Source organism: Aythya fuligula, chromosome 1, assembly GCF_009819795.1.
Source record: "Aythya fuligula isolate bAytFul2 chromosome 1, bAytFul2.pri, whole genome shotgun sequence".
NCBI classification, from domain to species: Eukaryota; Metazoa; Chordata; class Aves; order Anseriformes; family Anatidae; genus Aythya; species Aythya fuligula.
Window position 1 is genome coordinate 69,639,291 of NC_045559.1, and position 26,011 is coordinate 69,665,301.

At 39.3% G+C, this 26,011-nt stretch overlaps 1 protein-coding gene across 8 annotated transcripts in view; it reads right to left on the reverse strand.

Moving 5' to 3' along the window:
• CCDC91 (coiled-coil domain containing 91) overlaps nt 1–26,011 on the reverse strand; it is a 164,785-nt gene that overhangs the window by 92,184 nt on the left and 46,590 nt on the right. For all 8 annotated transcript variants that reach the window (XM_032198555.1, XM_032198531.1, XM_032198562.1 and 5 more), the window contains 2 exons: nt 22,491–22,667; nt 20,924–21,028 (listed from right to left, as the gene is read on the reverse strand). In XM_032198555.1, the coding sequence (XP_032054446.1) occupies nt 20,924–21,028; nt 22,491–22,667 (282 nt within the window). The remainder of the gene's footprint in view (nt 1–20,923; nt 21,029–22,490; nt 22,668–26,011) is intronic.

Sequence of the window (26,011 nt, forward strand, 5' to 3'; positions counted from 1 at the left end):
TCCAATTGGAAGTAGCAAATGAATGCTTTGCTTGCAAACATGGCTTCTGCATTACCTAGTATACTCTCTTTATTTCAACCCACGAGTTCTTGCACTTTTACCTTTCCAGTTCTCATTCCCCGCAAACCCATTTGAGGAGAGTAACCAAGCAGCTGTGTGGAATTTAGCTGCCTGCTGGGGTTAGACCACAACATAATCTCATTGGCTAAAACATCCTAATGCTTACCTTCACCGTACTTTTTTCCCCCCCTTACATGAAGTTCTAACTTCCCATGTTTCAATTTATGACCATTACCACTTATCCTCCTGCTACACACCTCAAAAGAACCTGCCTGGCTCCATCTTTCTGACAATTTTGTACATATTGGACATCTGTTTGTATGCCTCCCTAAGCCTTCTCTTCTCCACGCTCAGGTCAATATACAGTGTTCACTCTATTCCCCTCATTCACAATCTCATTGGTTTGACACGGAAATCAATCAAGGTTCATCAGGCACAGTATTTTTTGGTAAATCCCTCATTATTCCAACCTTCTTCATCTACCCCAAAATGGCTGCCAATGGCAGTTACTGAATACTTTTCCCAAGGACTAACAGACTGGCAAGCTTGTAGATCTGCAAACCATCCTTATTTTTCTCCTATAATCAGGCTTTCTTCAGTCTCTGAAATGATAGTGATCTCAGAGTGACATCAGCCAGATATCTCATCATCTGACTAAAACTCAGCTCTCCTAAACTCTATGATCCATCCTCTCCAATTCTCCATGGTATGATGCTGTTAATTCTTACAAATGACCTCGCCTCCTCTTCTGCCCTGCCTTCCTAATGAAAGAATATCCATCATCCATACCAGAGATTTAGCCACACAAAGTACCCCAACACATCTATTCTCTTCCTCTAAGCAAAAGTCTTTAAATCACCAAAAGTTATTTTTATTAAACCAGCATACATCAGTTGTAACATATTCTGAAAAAGCCAACGATTAATACTGTATTATGTTACTTAGAGGTAACTAAAAGCTATTATTATGATCGTTTTGTGTGTGTATTTGTTTGTTTTATTTTTTTCATTCACACAGACCTGCTACATTTTAACAACTACAGATCATGAAACTGTATCATCATCTAATGCATCTTTTAAAAAGTGATACAATTATAGAAATTGTCAAAAAAGCAAATGGATTCAGGAAAATAATCAAAATTCTAAAAATTATAGTGAAAACAAAGGCATAATATATATGTGCTTTTCAAAAGATACAAGAAATAAAATTCAACATCCTTGACAACAGATGGCATCAAGACAAAACCAAAACTGTCAAAGATTCTTTGAGAAACTATATCAAATCTTTTGTGCAATAGGCTTTCTGAAAGACTGAAACCTAAGAGCAGACTATTAATTGAAGGATGAAACACAAAGTTAGGGACAATGTTAGAAAAAAACAAAAAAAGTCAAATTTAGCCTTCAGTTGAGACTTGTATTTACTTCAATTGAAGCTATAAGAGGATATCCAAAGAACTTTCCCATTACAGAAACTCTTAAAGAAAGAACTGAAAGAAAACTGACTAGCAATTTTCCTCCTGCACCAACAAGGAACAGATAAAGCAACAAACAAAATTAACACGATTAATATCTATTTTCTGTCTTCTAATACAGTCTTGCTTTCTCCCATTGTCGTGGATAGAGAACTGCACTTCCCTCCAAGACTTGCACACATAACTGAAGAAGTAGCTGACTTTTCCATTCCTGTATCTAAGACACACTCTACAGATCGTTGTCACTTTGCCATTATATTGTCTCTATATTATGCTCTCCCCTCTCACTCCCTCTTTTCCTCCTTCTCACCCCTGAAATTCTTTCTTTGGTACAATAGGAACTCTCCCCACAGCTCCACTTAATCTATTCAACATGTAGTTTCAAAAACCACAAAGCAGAGATCATACTTTTTCCCAACAAAATCAGGAGTAGGATAAAACAATATCAGCAAGAAGCCTCCTGTTGCTGAAAAAGTGACAGGGAGAGGCAAAGGAATTCTATTTTGGACACAAATATCAATTCCTCTAAACTCTACAAACTAAGACCATACATATGCCCCCCTTCACAAGAGTCCCTCAGTTCCTTTCTACAAGCCAGCTGGCAGGGATGCAGAAACAAGCTCACACTTTTTGTTGTGTAAGACAAATCAAAACATAGATTTTTAAAGGCTGTAGCACTGGGACTGAATTTGACTGAAAGCTTTAGCTGTATTATAACTTTGTTTGAAATTTCTTGGTATTTTAGACTACGTCAGACCTCCCACAAATTGGCTAATCCGGAAGAGAAAAATCATGATTAAGACACGTTCTTGTTCTGAGAAGCTCCCCTCTTCAGAGGGGCCCAAACATTGCTTATAGTAAGGCTTTTGGCTAAAAGTGTTTTTGAAAAGCAAAAGGAAATTCTTCTGAAATGCAGCCTTCCTCAACTGGATGCATGCAGATTTATTAAGCATATGTAAAAGGTATTTAAAAGCCAGAAGGCCACACTTAAAAATCTAAAGTGCACAGATTAAAAATACAAAATATCAAAAATTAAATTAAAAAATTACTTCTTCCTTCAAAAATACTATTGGGTTTCCACCGTGCAATGGAAAATTAGTCAGCTATGGCAGTGACTGGTATCTGAAAAGATGAGGTAATTGGTGGTGAAAATAGGAATGTGTTGAAAATTTATGAAATTAACTTGTTATAGGAATTGTTATAAGAATATATGTATAAGAGTTGCTGTTTTTATTTAATAAATATTCTGTTCTTGGAAGAATATCCAAAAGAGTACCTTGATGTAAGAAGGGAGGCAAATGCCACTAGACTCTTGAGAGCTTTTGCATATTTTCATGAGATATGATATCTTCAGACTACTCCTGTGTTCTTTGTTACCAATTAGCTAACATATCCTTTCTCCAAGCATATGAGATGTTCACTGCATTTTTGGCCAAATTTCATTAAGACTTAAATAATTTTCCTCATTTAATACAGTCACTATAACCAATGTAAGTAATAACAGTTTTGCAGAACACCAGATAAAGGCTGGAAAACAAAGAAGGAAGGAAGAAAGCAAGATCTCCCTAGAAGCAGTTAATTTTCATCATAACCTAGTACAGTATTTCTTGCATCTTTAATCTGAAGTGTTTAGCATAACTCACTGCAAAAAACATCATGATAGTTTAAATCAAAATTTTAACTGCTACAAAAAAAAAGTATGGTATGAACTTGACATGAAATTTTCCTCAATGGAAACAAATGATACTGTCATACTTGAAAAAAAATAAATTAGATTACTATAGAACTCCAATGACAATAACTCAGTAGTTTTAAATAGCAAACATTAAATAGTCCAAATGATGATGTATTATCATTAATATTTCGCAAAAATTATGCCAGAAAAACAGCCAACAAAGTGAAACACTGCCTGAAATTACAGTTTAGGTCATGAAGATGGAAATAGATATTTCCTTTTCTTCTTCAGCACTAACAAGGAGGCTCTTTAATTATTACAAACAAACAAACAAAAAAAAACACTTTTCTGGTTACACTGACTGAATATAAGGGAGGTCCAGAATATTTTTCATTCCTTCTTGCTTATGAGCTCAAACTATGTTTTCCCTTTTTAACTTTCCCCTGAGTTACTGAGACCTATTTCAGACACTATCTAGCAGGTGAATGGAAATTTGTTTTGCAATGATACATTCACTTCTTTCTATATACTTATTTCAAACTCAGACTTAAGACTCTTTGAAAACCTAGCACAGAGACTTGGACTGTTCTCCCAACATAAACATTAACTACATTTACTTCAGCCAGTAATTCTGCACTTATTGTACATAAAAATATTATGATACATGATGGAATTCAAAATTGTTCTTAGTCCTTTATCCTCAGTATCTTGGATCATTTTTTAATCATTAATCAGACTTGCACTTACAGATTTTTAAGTGAAATTTCATTATGGTATTTATTTCTGGAAACGACTGCTGATCATCATAAACAATTACTTTCATGAAGATGCTTAAATTTATAATGCTAATACAAAACTAAAATAGTGTCTGTTGAGTCTAAGTAACAGGTATATTTATGGAATTCTATAGAACTAGGAAAGTCCAGTTTAGACAATTTATGTCAACATTCTTCAGGTTTAAGAACAGATTTTCTAGTTTTCACTAGTATCAGTTCTCTTTAAAAGATAAAACTTAACCAAAAAGTAAAAAAAATTCTCAGGAGTTTAAGTACGATTACTTTAAATGGCACACTTCGTTCTAGTCCTTTTAAGCTTTTAATGAGGAAAACATATACAAGTCTCAGAAACAAAGTTTTTTATTTTGATTTTTTTAAGAACAGTAGCAGTGAAGTAACTAATTAGTGTCACTATGATTATATTTAAGGAAAATCAAAAGTATTCTGTGTAAGAACATATGTTAAAAAACTTTGTATAAATATATTTTTATTTAAAGACAAAATAATGTTGTGTGTGTAATCTAGCTATGTTGGTGTATAGAGCTGACTTTTACTGTGTCTTTTCTTCATCATCTCCCTAACCTTGTTTTATTATGTTTCTCATAATCAGTCAGCAGTTTTAAAACAATGATATGAAATTGCTGTATTTATGTTCTATTGTGATAACTGCAATAACTAATATTTTACCCCTGTAACTACTCTCTCAATATCAAGAACTAAACAGAAATGACCTCCTACCTACCTTGGCAGTAGATTACAGCTCTGTTAAAATTAAGATGCCATACATTTGGCCTATGTATTAAAATCACAGCAATTGCATTACTCTAAGCAAAAAGAGCCTAAATTTTAAAGGCATAATTAATAAGGAAGTTTCATGGAGATAAAAGATGCATTAGTATAATTAATTTTGACATGCAAGCCATGTGAGTTTTTCTTAGTTATATACCAATCAACCTCCAGCATATGAATTTTAGGTTAGAATATATATTTATACAAATACAGTCACTTAATACTTGACAAATGATGTTATTTCAACCAAATTAATTCAGAATCAGATGTGCAATATACATAAAACAATACAGTTTGAAGTAAATTAAAAGGTGTCTAATAGGTAAAATAGACAACAAAATTTCTACCAATATTATAAGGTGTATTCTGTGACCCTTCAAAACTTATTAACACTGAAACAAATATGATTTAGCATTTAAATATAAAGGAAGGGACAATGCTTTAAAATTGTTCAAAAAATATCCTAAAGTTTGTTATGTACCTTGATCTCTCCCAATTACATTAGCATGAAAAACAAAAATTCTGGTAAAAGTATTTAACAATTTTGACTGCCATTGGGTAAGATTTTGTATTTTGACTGTAAGCAATGTTCAAGTACTCACAATAATTTCACTAACAGTATCAGATAACTTATACTGAATACAAACAGTACTCAAGTTGATCCAGAGATGTGGAGTTACTTTGGTATTGTTCCCCACATGTGCATATCAAGTACGAAATAAATCCCAAGTGTACGCTAATTAATGGATAATCTACCTAGAAGCATTGCCTTTCCACAGTAGTTCTACTCTACATAGGTCTTAATTCTAAGTACATTTTGCACATTCTCACTATGTTTTTCCAACGAAATACAATTTCTATAAACACTAGATCGCGTGAAAATCTTGATAAGATTGGTGCTAATGAACTCCAATTTATCAGTTAATTAAATATATTTTGGACATTCACAACAGTCTCAATTAGAATTCCCAGGTTAAACAGATAAAAAATGAATCATCTTGAGCACACTCACTGTGAATGGATTTGTGTACTATCTGTGCTGGACTTGAGAAACACAACATATTAGTCAATTCATTCATATAAATTTATCGCCAAATTTTAAATGGTGAGACAGGAACCTGGGTCTCAAAATAATATATATGATGTGATTTTGTTGTTGTTGTTGTTACTTACATCTTTGAAAAATTAAAGTTGTTTAAGCACAATCCTTGGCATATCTTCAAAACCAGACAGTCAAAGGAGGTACCTAATTGAGAAAAAAAATGCTAGGCTATGACTAACTGAATACAGTGCAAGGCAAGTTGGGTATTCAAAGCTGTTAACTAACAGTGCAATAGCATAAGAGAGACAGAATATGTCTAAAAGAAAACCACCATGCTAAGGCTTAATATCCACTCTTTCAGCTAGCCACAAGAGAATAAAATAATTCAGAAAAAAAAATAAAAAATAAAAACAAATAAGTTTGAAGGAAAAAGGGAAGAATATAAGTCTGAAGGAAAAAAAAAAAAAAAAAAAAAAAAAGGCAAGAAGAATCTTTTCCTAAAAGGCATAAAGAGTCCTTTTATTCATAGTCTGCAAAAATAATTTTGAGAAATGAAGACACTAAAACTGGAAAAAAAAATACAGGCCAAAAGATAAACAATTGAAGTGATTAATAGAGACCGGATAAAAATGAGTGTCTGAAGGAAAAGTAACAAGAGTAGAAGTAATTAAAAAAAAAAAAAGGGTGGAGAAATATATGTGCAGTATCTGGCACACACTTGAAAAAGAAGTGGGCATAGTATTGTTGCCACATCCATAAATTTATTTAACAGATCAGCAAAATGATGCATTTCTATCTGCCTTTTCTGACATCTCTGTTTTTCAGTGTTCCATTTTAAGCCTTGCTGTGACCTGTAAAATTTCCAGGAATCTAATTTAAAAGCTTAGTTGCAGGTACTAAGTTGTATCTAGTTGTAGATAATTTTTTTCACACCTATTTTTCATTATTAGTATTCTGTCTCCTCCATGTCTGCACCTAAAACCAACATAAATATTTTCTTAGAAGATGGTATTTAACAGGATGTAAGTCATATATTAGTTTTGTAAGAAAACATACATTTTTGAGTACTCCAGCCACATAAAGCACCTACCTCTGAGACCTGTTTCCCATCTCCTGTGTAACACCTTTTTCAGAATCATAAATGCAGTCTTTTGGAAGAAAAGGCCAGGAAGGCAAGAAGGAGGAGTTGCCCTTGATGTAAGAGAGCAGCTGGAAGGCACAGAGCTCTGTTTTGAGGAAGGTGATCAGTCAAGTACTGTCAGGGTCAGGATTAGTGGACAGGCCTACATAGCTGACATGGCTGCATCTGCCTGCTGTAGATGAGGCCTTCTTCAGCTATCTGGAAGAAGCCTCACATTTGCAGGCCCTGGTCCTCATAGGGAATGTTAAGCACCCCAGGATCTGCTGGAAGGACAACACAGCAGGGCACAAGGAATCCAAAAGAATTTTGAGGCACACTGACAACTTTCTAAGACAGCTGACTGTGTCAGCCTCTTAGGTGCTCTGCTGGGCCTGATACAAACATAGAAGGACTGTTTGGGGATGTGAAAACGCACAGCAGCATTGGCTGCAATGACCACGAGATGGTGGAGTACAGGATCTTGAGAGGAGGGAACAGGGCAAAAAGCAGGATCTCAACACTGAACTTTAAGAGTAGACTTTGGTCTCTTAAGGGGGTCTGTTAAGAAGAATCCCATAAGAAACAGGTGGGCTCCAAGAGAGCTCATTCCTATTAAAGGATCACCTCCTCCAAGCTCAAGAATGGTCCATCCCAACAAGCCTGAAATCAAAGGCAGCAAGAAGCCTGCATGAATGAACAAGGAGCTCCTCACTAAAGTCACAGGAAGTGTTCAGGATGTGGAAGCAGGGACGGGTGATCCAGAAGGAATATAGAGATGCTGTCCCAAGTACGTAGGGATACAGGGTTAGGAAAGCCAAAGCCCACTTAGAGTTGAACCTGGCAAGAGATGTGAAGGGCAACAACAACAACAAATTTACTCCAGAAATATATTAATATCAAGAGGAAGGCTAGGAAAAACACAAACCTGTTGCTGAATTGGGAAGGGGGCCCTGGTGGCAAATGACTCTATGTCTTAAGACTGGTCCCTAAGACTCTAGGGAAAGTCTGCAGCAAGGAGGGGCTTAAACCCTCAACGGAAGCAGATCAGACTATGGAACACTAAAACAAAACAAACATCAAGTCCGTGGTGCGTGACTTGGTGCAGCCACAAGTGCTGAGGGAGCTGACTGATATCATTTTGAGGCTACTTAATTATCTTTCAAAGATCATGGCAACCAGGAGAGGTTTCCAAGGATCGGAGGAAAGCAAATGTCATGCCTGTCTTCAGGAAGGGCTAGAAAGAGGTCTGTTAGCCTCACCTCATTCCCTAGGAAGGTGATGGAGCAATTGATTCTGGAAACCATTTCCAGACACATGAAATAGAAGAAGGTGATTGGTAGTAGTTGGTACGAACTTAAAAAGGAAAAAAAAATATGCTTAACCAACAGCTGTCTTGGTGGATGAGGAGTTAGTGGTGTTTGTCTCATTTATCTCAACTTGAAGAAAGGCTTTAGTCAGTCTCCTAGATAAGCTCAAAAAGTACAGGTTAGATAAGTGGAAAGTGAGATGGACAAACTGGCTGAATGCTTGAGCTCAGAGGGTTATGATCAGTGGCACAAAGTCTACCTGCAGACAAGGCACTAGTGGTATACCCCAATACTAGGGGACCAATACTGTCTAAACTCTTCATTAATGATCTAGGTAGAGTGCACCCTCAGCAAGTCCGTAGATGACACAAAACCAGAAAGAGTATCATTCTGATCATTCTGCCATTCAGCCTTTTGAGGACCCAGTGCATTACACCTAGGCATTACACCAGTATACACCAAAGACCAAAGGGCTGAAAAACAGCTTTGCAGAGAAGAAACTTGTGGGCCATGGTGGACAAGCTGACCACAATTCAGCAACACATGGACATCAGCAAAAATGACCAATGGTATCCTTTGTTGCATTAGGAGCATTGCCAGCAGGCTGAGGGAGATGGTACTTCCTCTCACCTCAACACTGCTGAAGTCACATCTGGAGGACTATGTGCAGTTCCAGGCACACCAGTACAAGACATGCACATACTGGAATGTGCTCAGCAAAGAACTGCAAAGATGATTAAGTGATTGGAGCATCTTACAAACAATGAGAGGCTTAGAGAGCTTGGGAGCATTCAACCTGGAGAAGAAGTCAAGGTGGATCTTATCAATGTGTATGAATACCTGATAGGAGGGGTTGAAGAAGGAGGAGCCAGACTCTTCTCAGTAGTGCCTTGTGACAAGATAAAAGCACTGGGCACAACCTGAAATACAGGAAATTCTGCTTGAACATAAGAAAACCTTTCTACTGTGAGTGGTCACCATGTTGCCCATTGAGACTGTGGAGATGTCATCTGTACAGATATTCAAAATGCAACTGGACACTGTGCTAGGCAATCTGAGGTTCAAATAGATGACTCAAGAGGTATCTTCAGATGCAATGATTTGAATGAAATAAAGTCTTTTAGATGGATTATTTCTACTTTATCACAATTATTTTTAGAACAGTAGTTTTCAAATTGATAATTAATATACAGGGGAAGCAAAGAGCTTCCTATAAAGTATGACAGCAAAAAATGTAAATAACCATCAAATACCATCAAATATTTTCTGTGAGTTAATAACTTTTAAACTGATATTTATTAATTAAAGTAGCTTTTATATGTGCTTTGCCACTAACAACCATCGTAAGCAGCAACAGTCACACTGGATATTATTTACTCCTGGCCAAGATTCTGAATTATCTGCAAGTTTCCAGCTTCCATTAAGAAATACAAGTCAGCATTAACATTTTTAAATTTAAGAGATTTGTGAAGTATGCAATGTAAATTAGACACTCAATTTCCATTTAAAATCCAAGGAAGATTATATTAAAACTAATGACATTTCTAGTGTCTGTGTGGACAAACTGAAATCAGAGTTGTTAAAGTGGTTCAACACAGCAAGTGTGCAAGCACAGAAGCATTTATGTTTAACCTACTTCAATAGTACAGAAACAGGAATGACAGCAAACCAGTAAGTTTTTTTCCCTGTTTACATGGTGTAGGTATGTCAGTTACCCCTAAATCCTCAGAGCCAGCTCAAGAAGAGGAACTGTTTCACAGCCTAACTTCCCAGTAACAGAAGAATGTATGTCTTCAGATTTCAGCTGAACAGCTTAATTATGGCCAATCCATACTGAGAACGCATTTGAGCCTGTACTTTTCCATCATCTTCTTCCTATCAAAACTCAAGGTAAGGTGGAATTATTTAAAATTTAACTGAAAGTTCAGCATAAAACAGGCTATCAGGCTAACAGCCACCCTCCCCCCCCCCCCAAGCATTCTTATACACTGTCATGTTTCAGTTAAGGAAAACAGCAGTATTGCCATCAGAAGCAAATCTGTCAGCTACTGCTTTATCAGGTTCTCTGGAACGTAGATAGCCTTTGCAGCATGAATAATCACAAAATGAATTTGAAAGGTGAACTGCAGTTTGAAGAAAAAATATGACTCATGCTGTATATCATTTCAGGTTCTTTAAAATGGCAACAGACAAATTCTTGGATGTTATCTTCTCTCACTTGATTTCCCCTCCCCCCCCCCCCCAAAGAGCTACCCTCCAAAACAGAAAAACTGTTCTCTTTATTAGAGCTTTAAAAACTTGTCTAGTTGCATGGGGGTACACTACATTTACCAGAGAATTAATACACAGGAAATACTGGCCTCCAAAGAAAGTTATATCTTCCAACACAGATTACAACATTTATTAATCATATGACCAACTAGCATTAGTAAACATAACCATTTCACCCTGTTACTTCAGAATTGTTTCATGAAATTACTTTAGTAAATGCACATTTGTTGCTTATGCACATTAGGAGTACAGTTCTGGGGTGTTCCAGAATAGGAAGCTTTGGAATCATCTTTCTTTATCCCAAATACACAGACTTTGAAACCTTCCTGTTGTTCACGTGAACAGGACTATTTCTCAATTAAGATGTCGATTTCAAATCTAATGTGACATGTTTCAGCCACTGAGACTATTCACAATCTGGACAGCTGATGGACCACATATCATAGTTCTTGAGCTGGCTGAAAACAGACAGAACTCCTGCACCAACAAGAAAACTGGCTGAACAATTTAGAAAGCCCAATTCGTTCTTCTCTCAAATGATGGAAGAACCCGTGCTAGAAGCAGAATTCTACTCCCCAGTTGTCAGTACTGGATGAGAAAGGAAGACATGAAGAAAGAAGGATGGCTGACTTTATCCATTAGCAATGTCAGGAGCAAGTATAGAAATAGAAGTAGGAACACACAAGAAGGTACAGGCAAAAAATCTAATGATGCAGGGTGGTTGGAAGGAGAAGGTGACTTAAGAAAGGAGCAGACCAGGAAGGTTACCTGTCAGTCACCTGTACCCTATGTACACGAGCCATTCTGAGGCCAGATCAGAGACACATGCATCACACCTATAGGATGAGATCCCTTAGAAAAGGAATTATCCCTTGGACAACATCACATTAGGAGCAGTGAAGAGAAGTGTTATCTATGATTAATTTCCTACTCCTCAATCCTTAATGCCTTGTATTCTCATTTAATTGCTGTCCTCCTCCCCTCTGCAGGACACCAATGAACATTTAGACTATAAGACACACAGAAAGCTGTGGTCTTGTTTTACTCTTGTCAGCTACTGACATCCCAACTTATCTCTGCAAAACCTTCTGTCATCATTGCAAAACAATTCTGCCATCATCAATCATGAAAATGAAATTATTCTTTCATTCTCAGAAACACTCCTCCAAATGATACTTTCTAATAGAACTAATGTAATATAACTTTGTAGTTTTAATATTATTATGATAGAAAGTTTAGAATGTAACCACCAGGGCTAGTATTTACTTATTCAGTCCTTTATTTCATTAATAGATTACTATGATATTGCTTGCATCTAAACACAAAGATTTTAACAGAATCACACAGAATTTCTAGGTTGGAAGAGACCTCAAGATCATCAAGTCCAACCTCTGACCTAACGCTAGCAGTCCCCACTAAACCATATCCCTAAGCTCTACATCTAAACGTCCTTTGAAGACTTCCAGGGATGGTGACTCCACCACTTCCCTGGGCAGCCTGTTCCAATGCCTCACAATCCTTTCAGTAAAGAAGTTCTTCCTAACATCTAACCTAAAACTCCCCTGGCTCAACTTAAGCCCATTCCCCCTCGTCCTGTCACCAGGCACGTGGGAGAACAGACCAACCCCCACCTCACTACAGCCTCCCTTGAGGTACCTATAGAGAGCGACAAGGTCGCCCCTGAGCCTCCTCTTCTCCAGGCTGAACAAGCCCAGCTCCCTCAGCCGCTCCTCGTAGGACTTGTTCTCCAGGCCCCTCACCAGCATCGTCGCCCTTCTCTGCACCCGCTCAAGCACCTCGATGTCATTCTTGTAGCGAGGGGCCCAAAACTGAACACAGTACTCGAGGTGCGGCCTCACCAGAGCTGAGTACAGGGGGACGATCACCTCCCTAGCCCTGCTGGTCACCCTGTTCCTGATACAAGCCAGGATGCCGTTGGCCTTCTTGGCCACCTGAGCACACTGCTGGCTCATATTCAGCCAACTATCCACCATCACTCCTAGGTCCTTCTCTGCCAGGCAGCTCTCCAACCATTCCTCTCCCAGTCTTTAGCTCTGCTTGGGGTTATTGCGCCCCAGGTGCAGGACCCGGCACTTGGCCTTGTTGAACTTCATGAGTTGACCTCAGCCCATCGGTCCAGCCTATCCAGATCCTCCTGCAGAGCCTTCCTACCCTCGAGCAGATTGACACACGCACCTAACTTGGTGTCATCTGCAAACTTACTGAGGGTGCACTCAATGCCCTCGTCCAGATCATCGATGAAGATATTAAAGAGGACCGGCCCCAGCACCGAGCCCTGGGGGAAGCCACTAGTGACTGGCCTCCAACTGGATTTGACTCCATTTACCACGACTCTTTGGGCCCGGCTATCCAGCCAGTTTCTAACCCAACGAAGCGTGCACCAGTCCAAGTCAAGAGCAGCCAGTTTCTTGAGGAGAATGCTGTGGGAGACGGTGTCAAAAGCCTTGCTGAAGTCAAGGTAGACCACATCCACAGCCTTTCCCTCATCCACCCAGCGCGTCACTTTGTCATAGAAGGAGATCAGGTTCGTCAAGCAGGATCTGCCTTTCATAAACCCATGCTGACTGGGCCTGATCGCCTGCTTGCCCTGCAAGTGCTGCATGAAGACTCTCAGGAGGATCTGCTCCGTGAGCTTCCCTGGCACTGAGGTCAAACTGACAGACCTGTAGTTTCCCGGGTCTGCCCTCTGGCCCTTCTTGTAGAAGGGCGTCACATTTGCTAGCCGCCAGTCAACTGGGACCTCCCCCGATCGCCAGGACTGCTGATAAATGATGGACAGTGGGTTGGCCAGCTCCTCTGCCAGTTCTCTCAGTACCCTCGGGTGGATCCCATCCGGCCCCATCGACTTGTGCACATCCAAGTGCCGTAGCAGGTCACCAACCAGTTCTTCGTGGATAGTGAGGGCCACATTCTGCTCCCCATCCCCTTCCACCAGCTCAGGGTACTGAGTATCCAGAGAACAACCGGTATTGCCGCTAAAGACTGAGGCAAAGAAGGCATTAAGCACCTCCGCCTTTTCCTCATCTCTTGTAACTAAGTTTCCCCCCGCATCCAGTAAAGGATGGAGATTCTCCTTAGTCCTCCTTTTTGTGTTGATGTATTTATAGAAACGTTTTTTGTTATCTTTAACGGCAGTAGCCAGATTGAGCTCCAGATGAGCTTTGGCCTTCCTAATTTTGTCCCTGCACAGCCTCGCTACTTCTTTAAAGTCCTCCTTAGTGGCCTGCCCACTTTTCCAAAGCTTATAAACCCTCTTTTTCCTCCTAAGATCAAGCCACAATTCTCTGTTGAGCCAGGCTGGTCTTCTTCCCCGCCAGCTCGTCTTTGGGCACGTGGGGACAGACCGTTCCTGCGCCATTAAGACTTCCCTCTTGAAGAGCGCCCAGCCTTCCTGGACCCCTCTGCCCTTCAGAACCGCCTCCCAAGGGACTCCACCAACTAGTGTCCTGAGCAGCTCAAAGTCAGCTCTCTGAAAGTCCAATATAGCAGTTTTACTGGTCCCCTTCCTGGCCTCGCCAAGAATAGAGAACTCCACCATTTCGTGGTCACTCTGCCCAAGACAGCTCCCGACAATCACATCCTCCACCAGTCCTTCTCTGTTTGTGAAGAGAAGGTCTAGCGGGGCACCACCCCTGGTAGGCTCACTAACCAGCTGCATCAGGAAGCTATCTTCCACGCTCTCCAGAAACCTCCTAGACTGCTTTCTCAGGGCTGTGTTGTGCTTCCAGGATATGTCAGGGAAGTTGAAGTCCCCCCATGAGTACAAGAGCTGATGATTTCGCAACTTCTGTCAGCTGCCTGTAGAATTCCTCATCCGTCTCCTCATCCTGGTTCAGCTGTCTATAGCAGACCCCGACCAGGACACTAGCCTTGTTGTCCCTGCGACAACAAGATATGTTGTGAAATAAGATTAATAAAAAATTAAAAATAAAAATCTTTTTATAGATTAACAATCTATACTATTAACATATCTTAACAATCTTATAAAAATCTTATAAAAATAAGATTGTTAAGATATGTTGTGAAATATTATGATGGGGGGCTAAGGTAAGGCAAATCATTTTAAATACTAACAGAAAGAGGAAAAGGAGAAGTATCCATACACACAAAATCAGGCAGCATCACAATAAGCCACATTATTTAACACTCCTTTTTCAACATATTACAAATACAAAATTTTACATGTGTTGGGTGCAAGTTTTGAGATTTGTATAGATCAAAATCACTGTTTATAAAATTTTACTTAATCTAAAGGCATGATGAATCTATGATGAATCTAGCATGAACACCATATTTCTAAGGTACATATAAATGAAACGTTTTAAGGTTTTGAAGCATCATCTCCAAAAACAATGAGAGAGACCATTAAGCATTTTATTCTACATGAGGGAGCATGCTATATAGGCCCAGTATATAAGGAAAACAAAATTACAAGGCAGTATTAATCAGAATAAAAACAAACTCACCTTTCAGAATTATGATGGAAGAAACTAGCCCAAAATCTCAGATTTATCATTTCCTGTCTTTACTTAATTACACTTAAAGTCTTTTGCTCATAATTTGAAGCTTTACAATTTAAATATTACATTTAGTGGGAACTCAATGGAAAGAACCACCCAAACATAAAAAGCTACAGAAATAAATAGATGAAACATCTAATAACAGCAATGATTACACTTATATTACCATGCAATTTAATTCTAGCTATGAGTTAGTTCACGATATTTGGATCATTATGCACTGATGTATAGTTTCTTCAGTATAATCTTCCTCTCTTACCTTTCTAAAACATCATTTAGAGAATCCATCTGACCTACTTTAGACACAAGATCATCAAGTCAAAACAAAATCATAGTACTAAACTAATTCATTTTTAAATCATAACCTTCTGCAACAATAATAATATTATTAAATAAAAAAGACACTTTTTTTTAATTAAAAATTTCAAATATGTTCCCTAAACAAAAAGGGAGAAAAGAAACAAAGGATTCCATGCAAAAACATCTTCAGTACTTTCAGAAGAACTACGGATTTGTTAAGTTAGAAGAATAGATGTCAGTAGCCAAAAGAAAGTGTCTATTTCAAAAAGAAAATCACACCACATCAACTACATTGTGCTGTGAGAAAAAAAAAATATATATATAAAAAAAAAGTCTGCTTAACTTCCAGAAAGGGTTGATGATGGGAAAAAATGTGCATAACCACAACTAGAATTTTCCAACAGCAATGCAGTATTACTTCAAATAAAACTGTGTGGTAAATCAAAGAAATAGCAGGGGAAAAATATGATCCAGTTCTCAGTGAATCATCCACAACTGTTGTCTGCAGATAGACCAAACATCTTAACTCTTATCAGCTAAACAATCTATAGAAAGAATCAAGGTCCCACTCAGAACACTAGAACCCAGGCCCTGTTTTCTCTTCCCAAACTGAATGTTCCCTTTCTGATCTGCAAATTAGAGAATGTCACCTACTAACACAAGCACTTACTTTAACATTTTTCCCCCGCTATATTATAAATTTCTTTTGTAGTTTTAGAATGTAGCATTTATTCATTTCTGCAACATATTACAATGAGTCTGCCATAAAATTTTAGATTTGCAGAATTAGATTCAGCGTTATGGTCAAAAAATGTATTGCCTCTTATCACTGAATGTCTTGAAAATATGCAGCACTTCCTATTTAGTGAGGAGCAGAGATGATAAAAAAATATACTTATGACCATGTGATCAAAAAGGAAAAAAAGTCAGACATACATTTGTTCCTGTTTTGTTCCTGCCTATATAAGTAAGAAATTATTAGGAGTGTGGGAATCATAATTCTAATTTTACCAGCTTGCATGAGTTCAATATCTCAAAGAGACCATTACATTAAATATCAAAATGAGTCTATAATATTAGTTAATACCAATTTGTTTATTCTATTTATGAACCCACAACCACCCCTTTACTGTCTCTGGTTGTTGCAGTAGCATACGGAAACAACATTAAAATGGAAAAATATTACGTGCACTGTTCAATCTTTATTTTTTTAATGTTGACTTTATTTAGATGAAACAGAACTTTTTACTTGTGTTTCACACACAAAAATGTGGAAACACTCCATTATCATCATCAACTGGTTAAGCACTAGCACTATACCAAGGACTCTCTCTGAATGTTGGTCCCCATGATTAGGAGCAGCAATTATCACTCCCCTTCAATTCTTGCATTTTCAGCATTGCCAGAGTAACTGTAAGGTTTTTTTCAGATTTATGAAGAAGAATTTTGTGACTATCACAAAGCACAATTCACTTCATTAGAATTAGCAACTCAGAGAAAACATATGTATATGCTTTATGCTCTTTATCTCATCTTTCAAAATGTTTGTATTAATAAAATTCATAAAAAAGCCCAAAAGCGTATTTTATTTAGACCATTTTGTGACAAAATAAAAATGCAGTATCTGCATCAGTAGGGAATACTTAAACTGGGATTAACAATGTGAAATATCTCTTATCAATCCAAGTCATTCCAGGCCAGACCTCAGAATCCATAAAGCTTGTAAATAAGAAAAGAATAACTGGCTTAGTTGACAAAGTGAGATTAATAAAATCTTCTCAGAACTTAATACAATAAACTCATAAAAGAGGAAGGTTTAATCTAAATATTAACTGGTTTAAAGATCTTACTGACTTTTTGGCTATGTTACCTCCAAACAAACTTTTGAGAATAGATTTACTAATTAACTGACTTCTGACACTTGTGATTAACAGTCAATTATTGAATATAAAGCACCATGAAATAATGCATGTTCACTTACAGTACATAATAGACACATCTTATAAGACAATTGTCACAGCCAAACATTTGAACAAAAACTTCATGTAAAAGGAATGAAATCAACGCACATTTATAGTACAGGGCATCAGAATTATTTCAGTTAAAAGTCTTATCCTCAAAGTTTCCAAAACTATGCCAGAGTCAAAAGTCTGCTTTAAAGCTTTTCAAGTAAGAGCTAATAGTCAGCTGTTTCTACTTGAAAAAGAAATGCCAGTGAGATGGACATCTGTATTCTTTATCTACCAAGTTTACTCAGTGTGTGGCCACAGGTGTTGGCCCTGGTACTGTAGAAGCCAAGGAAGAAAGGCAAAAGCAACTGGTATTAAAAGAAGGCACACAATATTCATTTCATGATATTAATTTTAACTCTTAGAAGCACAACATTTTTTCTCTGATTTGATTTTCACTATATCCAGAAAACAAGAGGAAATGGATGATATTTTCTACAAAGTTAAAGGTTATGACCCTTTCATCTAGCATTCTTGAAAACTGTACAGTCTGACAAAGAGGTATAACTGACAGGGAGACATTTGCAAACCTAAGGGGGTGTTTAAGAAAAGGCTGGACAGTAGATGATATTTGTGGTAGGGGGACGGTTGGACCAGATGATCTTGGAGGTCTCTTCCAACCTTAATGATTCTATGATACTAAGTAACATTTCCACTACTTAAATATTTCTGCATGAAGAGTACCATCATTAAAATATTTTTTAAAAGTAATTAAAAAATTAAAATATTAAAAAAATAAGATCCACTAATTAAAATGTCAAGAGTTTATGATTTCCTTTAGCCAATCCGATACTCCATAAATCTGAAGGTTTTTAGGCAACATGTTTTATAACATAGCTAGCAAACATTTGAGTAGGATGTTACACACACATACAAAAAAAGTAGGTTACCATAAATTCTAGGAAGTAAAACTGAAAAAACACGTATATGTGAGACTTCAAGCATGTATTAAATGATCACAGAATCACAGAATTTCTAGGGTGGAAGAGATCTCAAGATCATCGAGTCCAACCTCTGACCTAACGCTAGCAGTCCCCACTAAACCATATCTCTAAGCTCTACATCTAAACGTCTTTTAAAGACCTCCAGGGATGGTGACTCCACCACTTCCCTGGGCAGCCCGTTCCACTGCCTAACAACCCTCGCAGTAAAGAAGTTCTTCCTAACATCCAGCCTAAAACTCCCCTGACGCAACTTTAGCCCATTCCCCCTCGTCCTGTCACCAGGCACGTGGGAGAACAGACCAACCCCCACCTCACTACAGCCTCCTTTAAGGTACCTCTAGAGAGCAATAAGGTCGCCCCTGAGCCTCCTCTTCTTCAGGCTGAAAAATCTCAGCTCCCTCAGCCGCTCCTCATAGGACTTGTTCTCCAGGCGCCTCAGCAGCTTCGTCACCCTTCACTGGACTCGCTCAAGCACCTCGATGTCCTTCTTGTAGCGAGGGGCCCAAAACTGAACACAGTACTCGAGGTGCGGCCTCACCAGAGCCAAGTACAGGGGGACAATCACTTCCCTAGCCCTGCTGGCCACACTGCTTCTTATACAAGCCAGGATGCTGTTGGCCTTCTTGGCCACCTGAGTACACTGCTGGCTCATATTCAGCCGACTATCAACCAATACTCCCAGATTCTTCTCTGCCAGGCAGCTTTCCAACCATTCCTCTCCCAGTCTTTAGCTCTGCTTGGGGTTATTGCGCCCCAGGTGCAGGACCCGGCACTTGGCCTTGTTGAACTTCATACAGTTGACCTCAGCCCATCGGTCCAGCCTATCCAGATCCTCCTGCAGAGCCTTCCTACCCTCGAGCAGATTGACACACGCACCTAACTTGGTGTCATCTGCAAACTTACTGAGGGTGCACTCAATGTCCTCATCCAGATCATCAATGAAGATATTAAAGAGGACTGGCCCCAATACCAAAGCCTGAGGAACGCCACTAGTGACTGGCCTCCAACTGGATTTGACTCCATTTACCACGACTCTTTGGGCCTGGCTATCCAGCCAGTTTCTAACCCAACGAAGTGTACGCCAGTCCAAGTCAAGAGCAGCCAGTTTCTTGAGGAGAATGCTGTGGGAGACGGTGTCAAAAGCCTTGCTGAAGTCAAGGTAGACCACATCCACAGCCTTTCCCTCGTCCACCCAGCGCGTCACTTTGTCATAGAAGGAGATCAGGTTCGTCAAGCAGGACCTGCCTTTCATAAACCCATGCTGACTGGGCCTGATCACCTGCTTGCCCTGCAAGTGCTGCATGAAGACTCTCAGGAGGATCTGCTCCGTGAGCTTCCCTGGCACTGAGGTCAAACTGTCAGGCCTATAGTTCCCGGGTCTGCCTTCCTGCCCTTCTTGTAGATGGGCGTCATGTTTGCTAGCCACCAGTCCACTGGGACCTTCCCCGATCGCCAGGACTGCTGATAAATGATGGAAAGCGGTGTGGCCAGCTCCTCCGCCCGTTCTCTCAGTACCCTCGGGTGGATCTCATCCGGCCCCATCGACTTGCACACATCCAAGTGCAGTAGCAGGTCGCCAACCAGTTCTTCATGGATAGTGAGGGCCACATTCTGCTCCCCATCCCCTTCCACCAGCTCAGGGAACTGAGTATCCAGAGAACAACTGCCCTTGCCGCTAAAGACTGAGGCAAAGAAGGCATTGAGCACCTCCGCCTTTTCCTCATCTTTTGTAACAAGGTTTCCCCCCGCATCCAGTAAAGGATGGAGATTTTCCTTAGTCCTCCGTTTTGTGTTGATGTATTTGCAAAAAGATTTGTTGTTGTCTTTAACGGCAGTAGCCAGTCTGAGCTCCAGATGAGCTTTGGCCTTTCTAATTTTGCCCCTGCACAGCCTCGCAACATCCTTGTAGTCCTCTTCAGTGGCCCGCCCTTTTTTCCAAAGATTATAAACCCTCTCTTTTCTCCTAAGCTCAAGCTGCAACTCTGTTGAACCAGGCTGGTCTTCTTCCATGCCGGCTCGTCTTTGGGCACATGGGGATGTGCAAATGGGCTCCTGTGCCATTAAGATTTCCTTCTTGAAGAGCGCCCAGCCTTCCTGGACTCCTCTGCCTTTCAGAACCGCCTCCCAAGGGACTCTACCAACCAGTGTCCTGAGCAGCTCAAAGTGATCAATGATCTCGATGTTTGTGATGGAAGCAATTTTAATTCCATTTTCTAGCATCTAATTATATTTTCCAGATTTTCTGTTACGTAACACAAGCTATTCCACTAATATTGAAGTCAGCTAATATTTTCCAAGTAAGGGGCCATAACAGCTCTAGAACATAAGACAGTGTTAAATATGCATCTATTTGGCAAATCAATGGTTTTATTTTAATTTCTATGAAATTGATCATTCTACAGTTATGTGATTTGAGTGACAGTGATGCAGACTATTAAATCTATATTCCTGCTAACATCAAAATCAGGCTGATTTGAAGGCCCTTAAAATTCTTCAAATCCAAAAAGATCTGGAGCAGGCCTGAAGATACTTACCACAGGAATTGCTGAACAGAAACATACTTCACACAAAACATCCCTGAACACAGCAAGATACTACAAGAAATAAAATGAAATTACCTGGATCATCTTGTAATGATCTTGATATTTAAGTAGCTTTTCTTTTTTATCCTTCAAGAAATTCATTTCTAGAATACTGTTTTCTTCCAGTAAATATTCTAATTCCTATAAAGGTTAGAAAATAAAATATGGAAAATTACAAACATTTTTGAATTGTGAAAATACAGATTCAGGTTATCATTCCAACTAGTTTCATTTCTGAAGATACGCCATTTCCTATCATAACTTCATAACAAAAACTGTAATTTTGAGAAGCATAAGGTATTCGAAGTCATTATTTTCATATTTTTAATGGCTTCTGGTTTTATACATTTGAAACGCCTATTAAACATACTTTTAGAAAACGTTTTCTCTCCAAAGGCAGAAATCCTGTTCCATACAGCCCTAATGATCTCTACCTACAGTTCCAGAATTACTAGAATTTTAACATCTTGTTCTTGTATCCCCCCTGCAAGAGCCAAGAGAGAGGAAGGAGAATGACCCTACTGACTAAACTCCAAAATTATTTGCTGTAGAAAGGGCTAGAGTTTTACATGCAGATGTTGGTCCTACCAAACCAATTCCTATAGGCAAGTTGCTGGCACCTTTTCAGTTGCTCAAAAGCAACTATTTTTGCAGCCCCACAATAAGCCAATTAAGAAACCTGCCAGATCACTGTACAGCTATTCAAACAAAAAGCAAAATGGAAAGGGTCAGAAGGAGGACAAGAGGAGCAGGTATGTTTAGTTAGTCCTGCTTTTGAATGAAATAAGAACAGTTCTTGAGATTCAAAGTCTGATTCAACTGTAGGAATAGAAATGCATTTCACAGCTCTTCTTCATTTACAGCCCAGCTCTCAGTATCTACTCTTAAAGTCTATGCTTATAGACTTATACCTTACCAACCTTCTTCCATACTTAACTCCTAGTAACATCAACCCACTCCAGGCCTTCCCATTCTTGGCTCATCCCCATACTTATTTTCATTTCCAACAATCCATTTCCTTCTTCCATAGCACATCTTGATAGCTATCAATGAACACAGTATTAAGAATACCAGAAATTAAACCTTCTTACTCTCCAGTGTCTCATTGACCTCTGACCAGCTTAGACGCATAACTACATGCATAGTCCTACTTGGTACTCTACCATATTTGGTGTGGAAGCAACATGAAGAGTTTAGTTATCAGCACTCCTGGAGGGAGGGGAGGAAGTATTACATATTATGTTCATATAGATAGCCAAAGGCACTTTCAACTTCAGTGACCGCATGCTCACTCCCAAAACATGGACGAGCCATTATAAATACTAACTACATAGCTTTATGCTGAGATATCTTGTCTTTCTCTATATCTTAAAAAAAAAAAAAAAAAAAAAAAAAGGGGGGGAGGGGGACAAATAACTTTTTTCCTAAAATTTAAGATTTATTGCAAAAGATCTGACATGAAGAAAAAGTATTTTTGCTGAATTTGGATAATTTCTTTTAAATTTGCCTATTTTCTCCCAAAACGAATTATAAATCTGACAGCTCAAACTATGCTTAAATTCCATATAAATGTCAAATATTTATATAAAAAAAACAGTCATACCTTTTTTGTTTTTATTTTTTCTTCTTCAGCAGTGCAAAGCTTGGTTTCTAGGTTTGCTACAGTTTGTTGAAGAGAGCTCTTCAATTCATTTTGCCTCTTTGTCTCATTACCATCTGGACCAATGGCCGATGTGACTTCACTTAAATTCAAAGAGGCAACTTGAATATCTACTTGATTCTAAAGGAGATGGTAAAAGGGAATTTAACATTCAAGTCAAATTTTTATTTCCAAATGAAATTATAGATTTAAAAACTATAAACACCAAGGTTATTTATTTGTAACCACAATTCTCTGAAGTTATCCATGCACACACATGTTCTATATGCTGGCCAAGAAGAAAGGTCCAACAACAGAACAGTAGCTAGTAATTCTACTAGCATTCAGATCAATCTTTCCAATTTCCTCAGAGTTTTTCAAGAAACACTTTGGAGAAGGCTTTAAGAAGGAGGATATCAGATATCTCAGTTCTGAATGAAGTCAAAATACTAAAGAGAGGTGAGAAAGGGACAAAAATGAAACAAATCACTGGTCTCAAATACGCAGACTTACAGCGAAATAAACTCTTCTTGGATTAGTCACACTTATGTTTTTGCCCAATGCAGACTACAAACAGCAGCCATGGGAAGGTAAGTGATTAAAAAGGATTCCAATTACAAAACAGATTTTTATTTTCATTTTTCTAAAATGAATATACTGAGGCTTGACTAAGAGAATAAGAGTAATCAGGACATGTCTAGAACAGTTAATACTATTTTAGTAAATTGTACAAGTGCAGGAATTGAAACAAAGGTTTCTTGAATATACAACTGAAAACAGATGGAACATAAATAAGACTGTATTTTCAGCAAAGCACAAAAATAAATTAGGTGAAATTTAAAATATTTTGTATTATAATAAACAGAAATTTGAGTTGCCCCCCCCCAATTATATAATCATTACTTGTTTATATAGCAACAAAGAAATTCCAAAGAAAAGAGATGGCAAATTAACTTCAACTGCCATTTTTATTCTAGCTTTTTGAAAGCCAAGAGCACTTGAGATTTGGGGTAGGATGGTAAAAGAAACATCTCAGTATGTGTTGTTTTTTTTTAAGACAGAATTGATGGATATGATTTAATTAATTCCCCTAACACATTTTATTCCAAACAAACCTTCAAATAATTGACTTTTTGGTTACTGAATAAGCATCTCTAGAGTCAAAGGAAAACAAACAAAATAACAGGGCTCAGTATTAGGGCCATTCCTCTTTAATATCTTCATTGATGATCTGGATGAGGACATTGAGTGCACCCTCAGTAAGTTTGCAGATGACACCAAGTTAGGTGCGTGTGTCAATCTGCTCGAGGGTAGGAAGGCTCTGCAGGAGGATCTGGATAGGCTGGACCGATGGGCTGAGGCCAACTGTATGAAGTTCAACAAGGCCAAGTGCTGGGTCCTGCATCTGGGGCGCAATAACCCCAAGCAGAGCTACAGACTGGGAGGGGAATGGTTGGAAAGCTGCCTGGCAGAGAAGGATCTGGGAGTATTGTTTGATAGTCGGCTGAATATGAGCCAGCAGTGTGCTCAGGTGGCCAAGAAGGCCAACAGCATCCTGGCTTGTATAAGAAGCAGTGTGGCCAGCAGGGCTAGGGAAGTGATTGTCTCCCTGTATTCGGCTCTGGTGAGGCCGCACCTCAAGTACTGTGTTCAGTTTTGGGCCCCTCGCTACAAGAATGACATCGAGGTGCTTGAGCAAGTCCAGAGAAGGGTGACGAAGCTGGTGAGGGGTCTGGAGAACAAGTCCTATGAGGAGCGTCTGAGGGAGCTGAGATTGTTCAGTCAGGAAAAGAGGAGACTCAGGGGAGACCTTATCATTTTCTATAGTGTCGTGGTTTAACCCGACCGGCAGCTAAACACCACGCAGCCGTTCGCTCACCCTCCCCCCTCCCTCTCTGGGACGGGGGAGAGAAATGGAAAGTGAAGCCCGTGAGTTGAGATAAAGACAGTTTAATAAGACAGGAAAAAAAAAATAACAAAATAATAATAACAATAATAATAATGATGATACAATGGTGATAATACGAAAGTAATAATAGTATGTACAAACAAGTGATGCACAATGCAATTGCTCACCACCCGCTGACCGATGCCCAGCCTAACCCCGAGCAGTCCGGCCCCCTCCCCCCGGCTAGCCACCCCTATATATTGTTTAGCATGACGTCAGATGGTATGGAATACCCCTTTGGCTAGTTTGGGTCACCTGTCCTGGGTCTGTCCCCTCCCAGCTCTTACTGCACCCCCCAGCCTGCCCGTTGGCAGGACAGAGCAAAGGCTGAGATGTCCTTGGCTTAGTATAAGCACTGCTCTGCAACAATTAAAGCATCGGGGTGTTATCAGCACTCTTCTCATTCTAAGCCAAAACACAGCATTCCACCAGCTACTAGGAAGAAAATTAATTCTGTTCTAACTGAAACCAGGACATCTATCCACCCCTTATTCCATACCATTTATGTCATGCTCAGGTTACACTCTTTTCCATACATTCTAATTAGTCACCTATAGTAGTCATAGTAGTGATAACATACAGTATTATATAGTAATTAACATGGTACAATTCAGTTCATGGGCTATTCTCACCCAGTATTAAATCTCCTTGAGGTACACACCGGACCTCTCCGTTCTTTTGCATCACCCACCAAGTGTATCCAGGTCCCTGAGCGAAAACAATTCCACGAATAGGTTTGCCTTTTCCTGAGGCAGGAGTAGCCCAGACTGTTTTACCCAGCATATTTTTTACATGCACTACAGGAACTTTATCCCCATCTACAGTACGTAACAGGTTTGATTGGGCAGGTCCAGCTCGGTTGGTAGATCCCCTAGTATTGACTAACCAGGTGGCCTTTGCCAAATGCGTATCCCAGTTTTTGAACGTCCCAGCGCCCATTGCTTTCAAGGTAGTCTTTAACAGGCCATTGTATCGTTCAACTTTCCCGGAGGCTGGTGCATGATAGGGGATGTGATACACCCATTCAATACCATGTTCTTTGGCCCAAGTGTCTATAAGGTTGTTTCGGAAGTGAGTCCCATTGTCTGATTCTGTTCTTTCTGGGGTGCCATGTCGCCATAGGACTTGCTTTTCAAGGCCCAGGATGGTGTTCCGGGCGGTAGCATGAGGCACAGGATATGTTTCCAGCCATCCGGTGGTTGCTTCCACCATTGTAAGTACGTGGCGCTTGCCATTGCGAGTTTGAGGGAGTGTGATATAATCAATCTGCCAGGCCTCTCCATATTTATATTTCAGCCATCGTCCTCCATACCAAAGAGGCTTTGACCGTTTGGCTTGCTTGATTGCAGCACATGTTTCACAGTCATGAATAACCTGTGCTATAGCGTCCATGGTCAAGTCCACCCCTCGATCACGAGCCCATCTGTATGTTGCATCTCTACCTTGATGGCCTGAGGTGTCATGGGCCCATCGGGCTATAAATAATTCACCTTTATGCTGCCAATCCAGGTCCACCTGAGCTACTTCAATCTTAGCA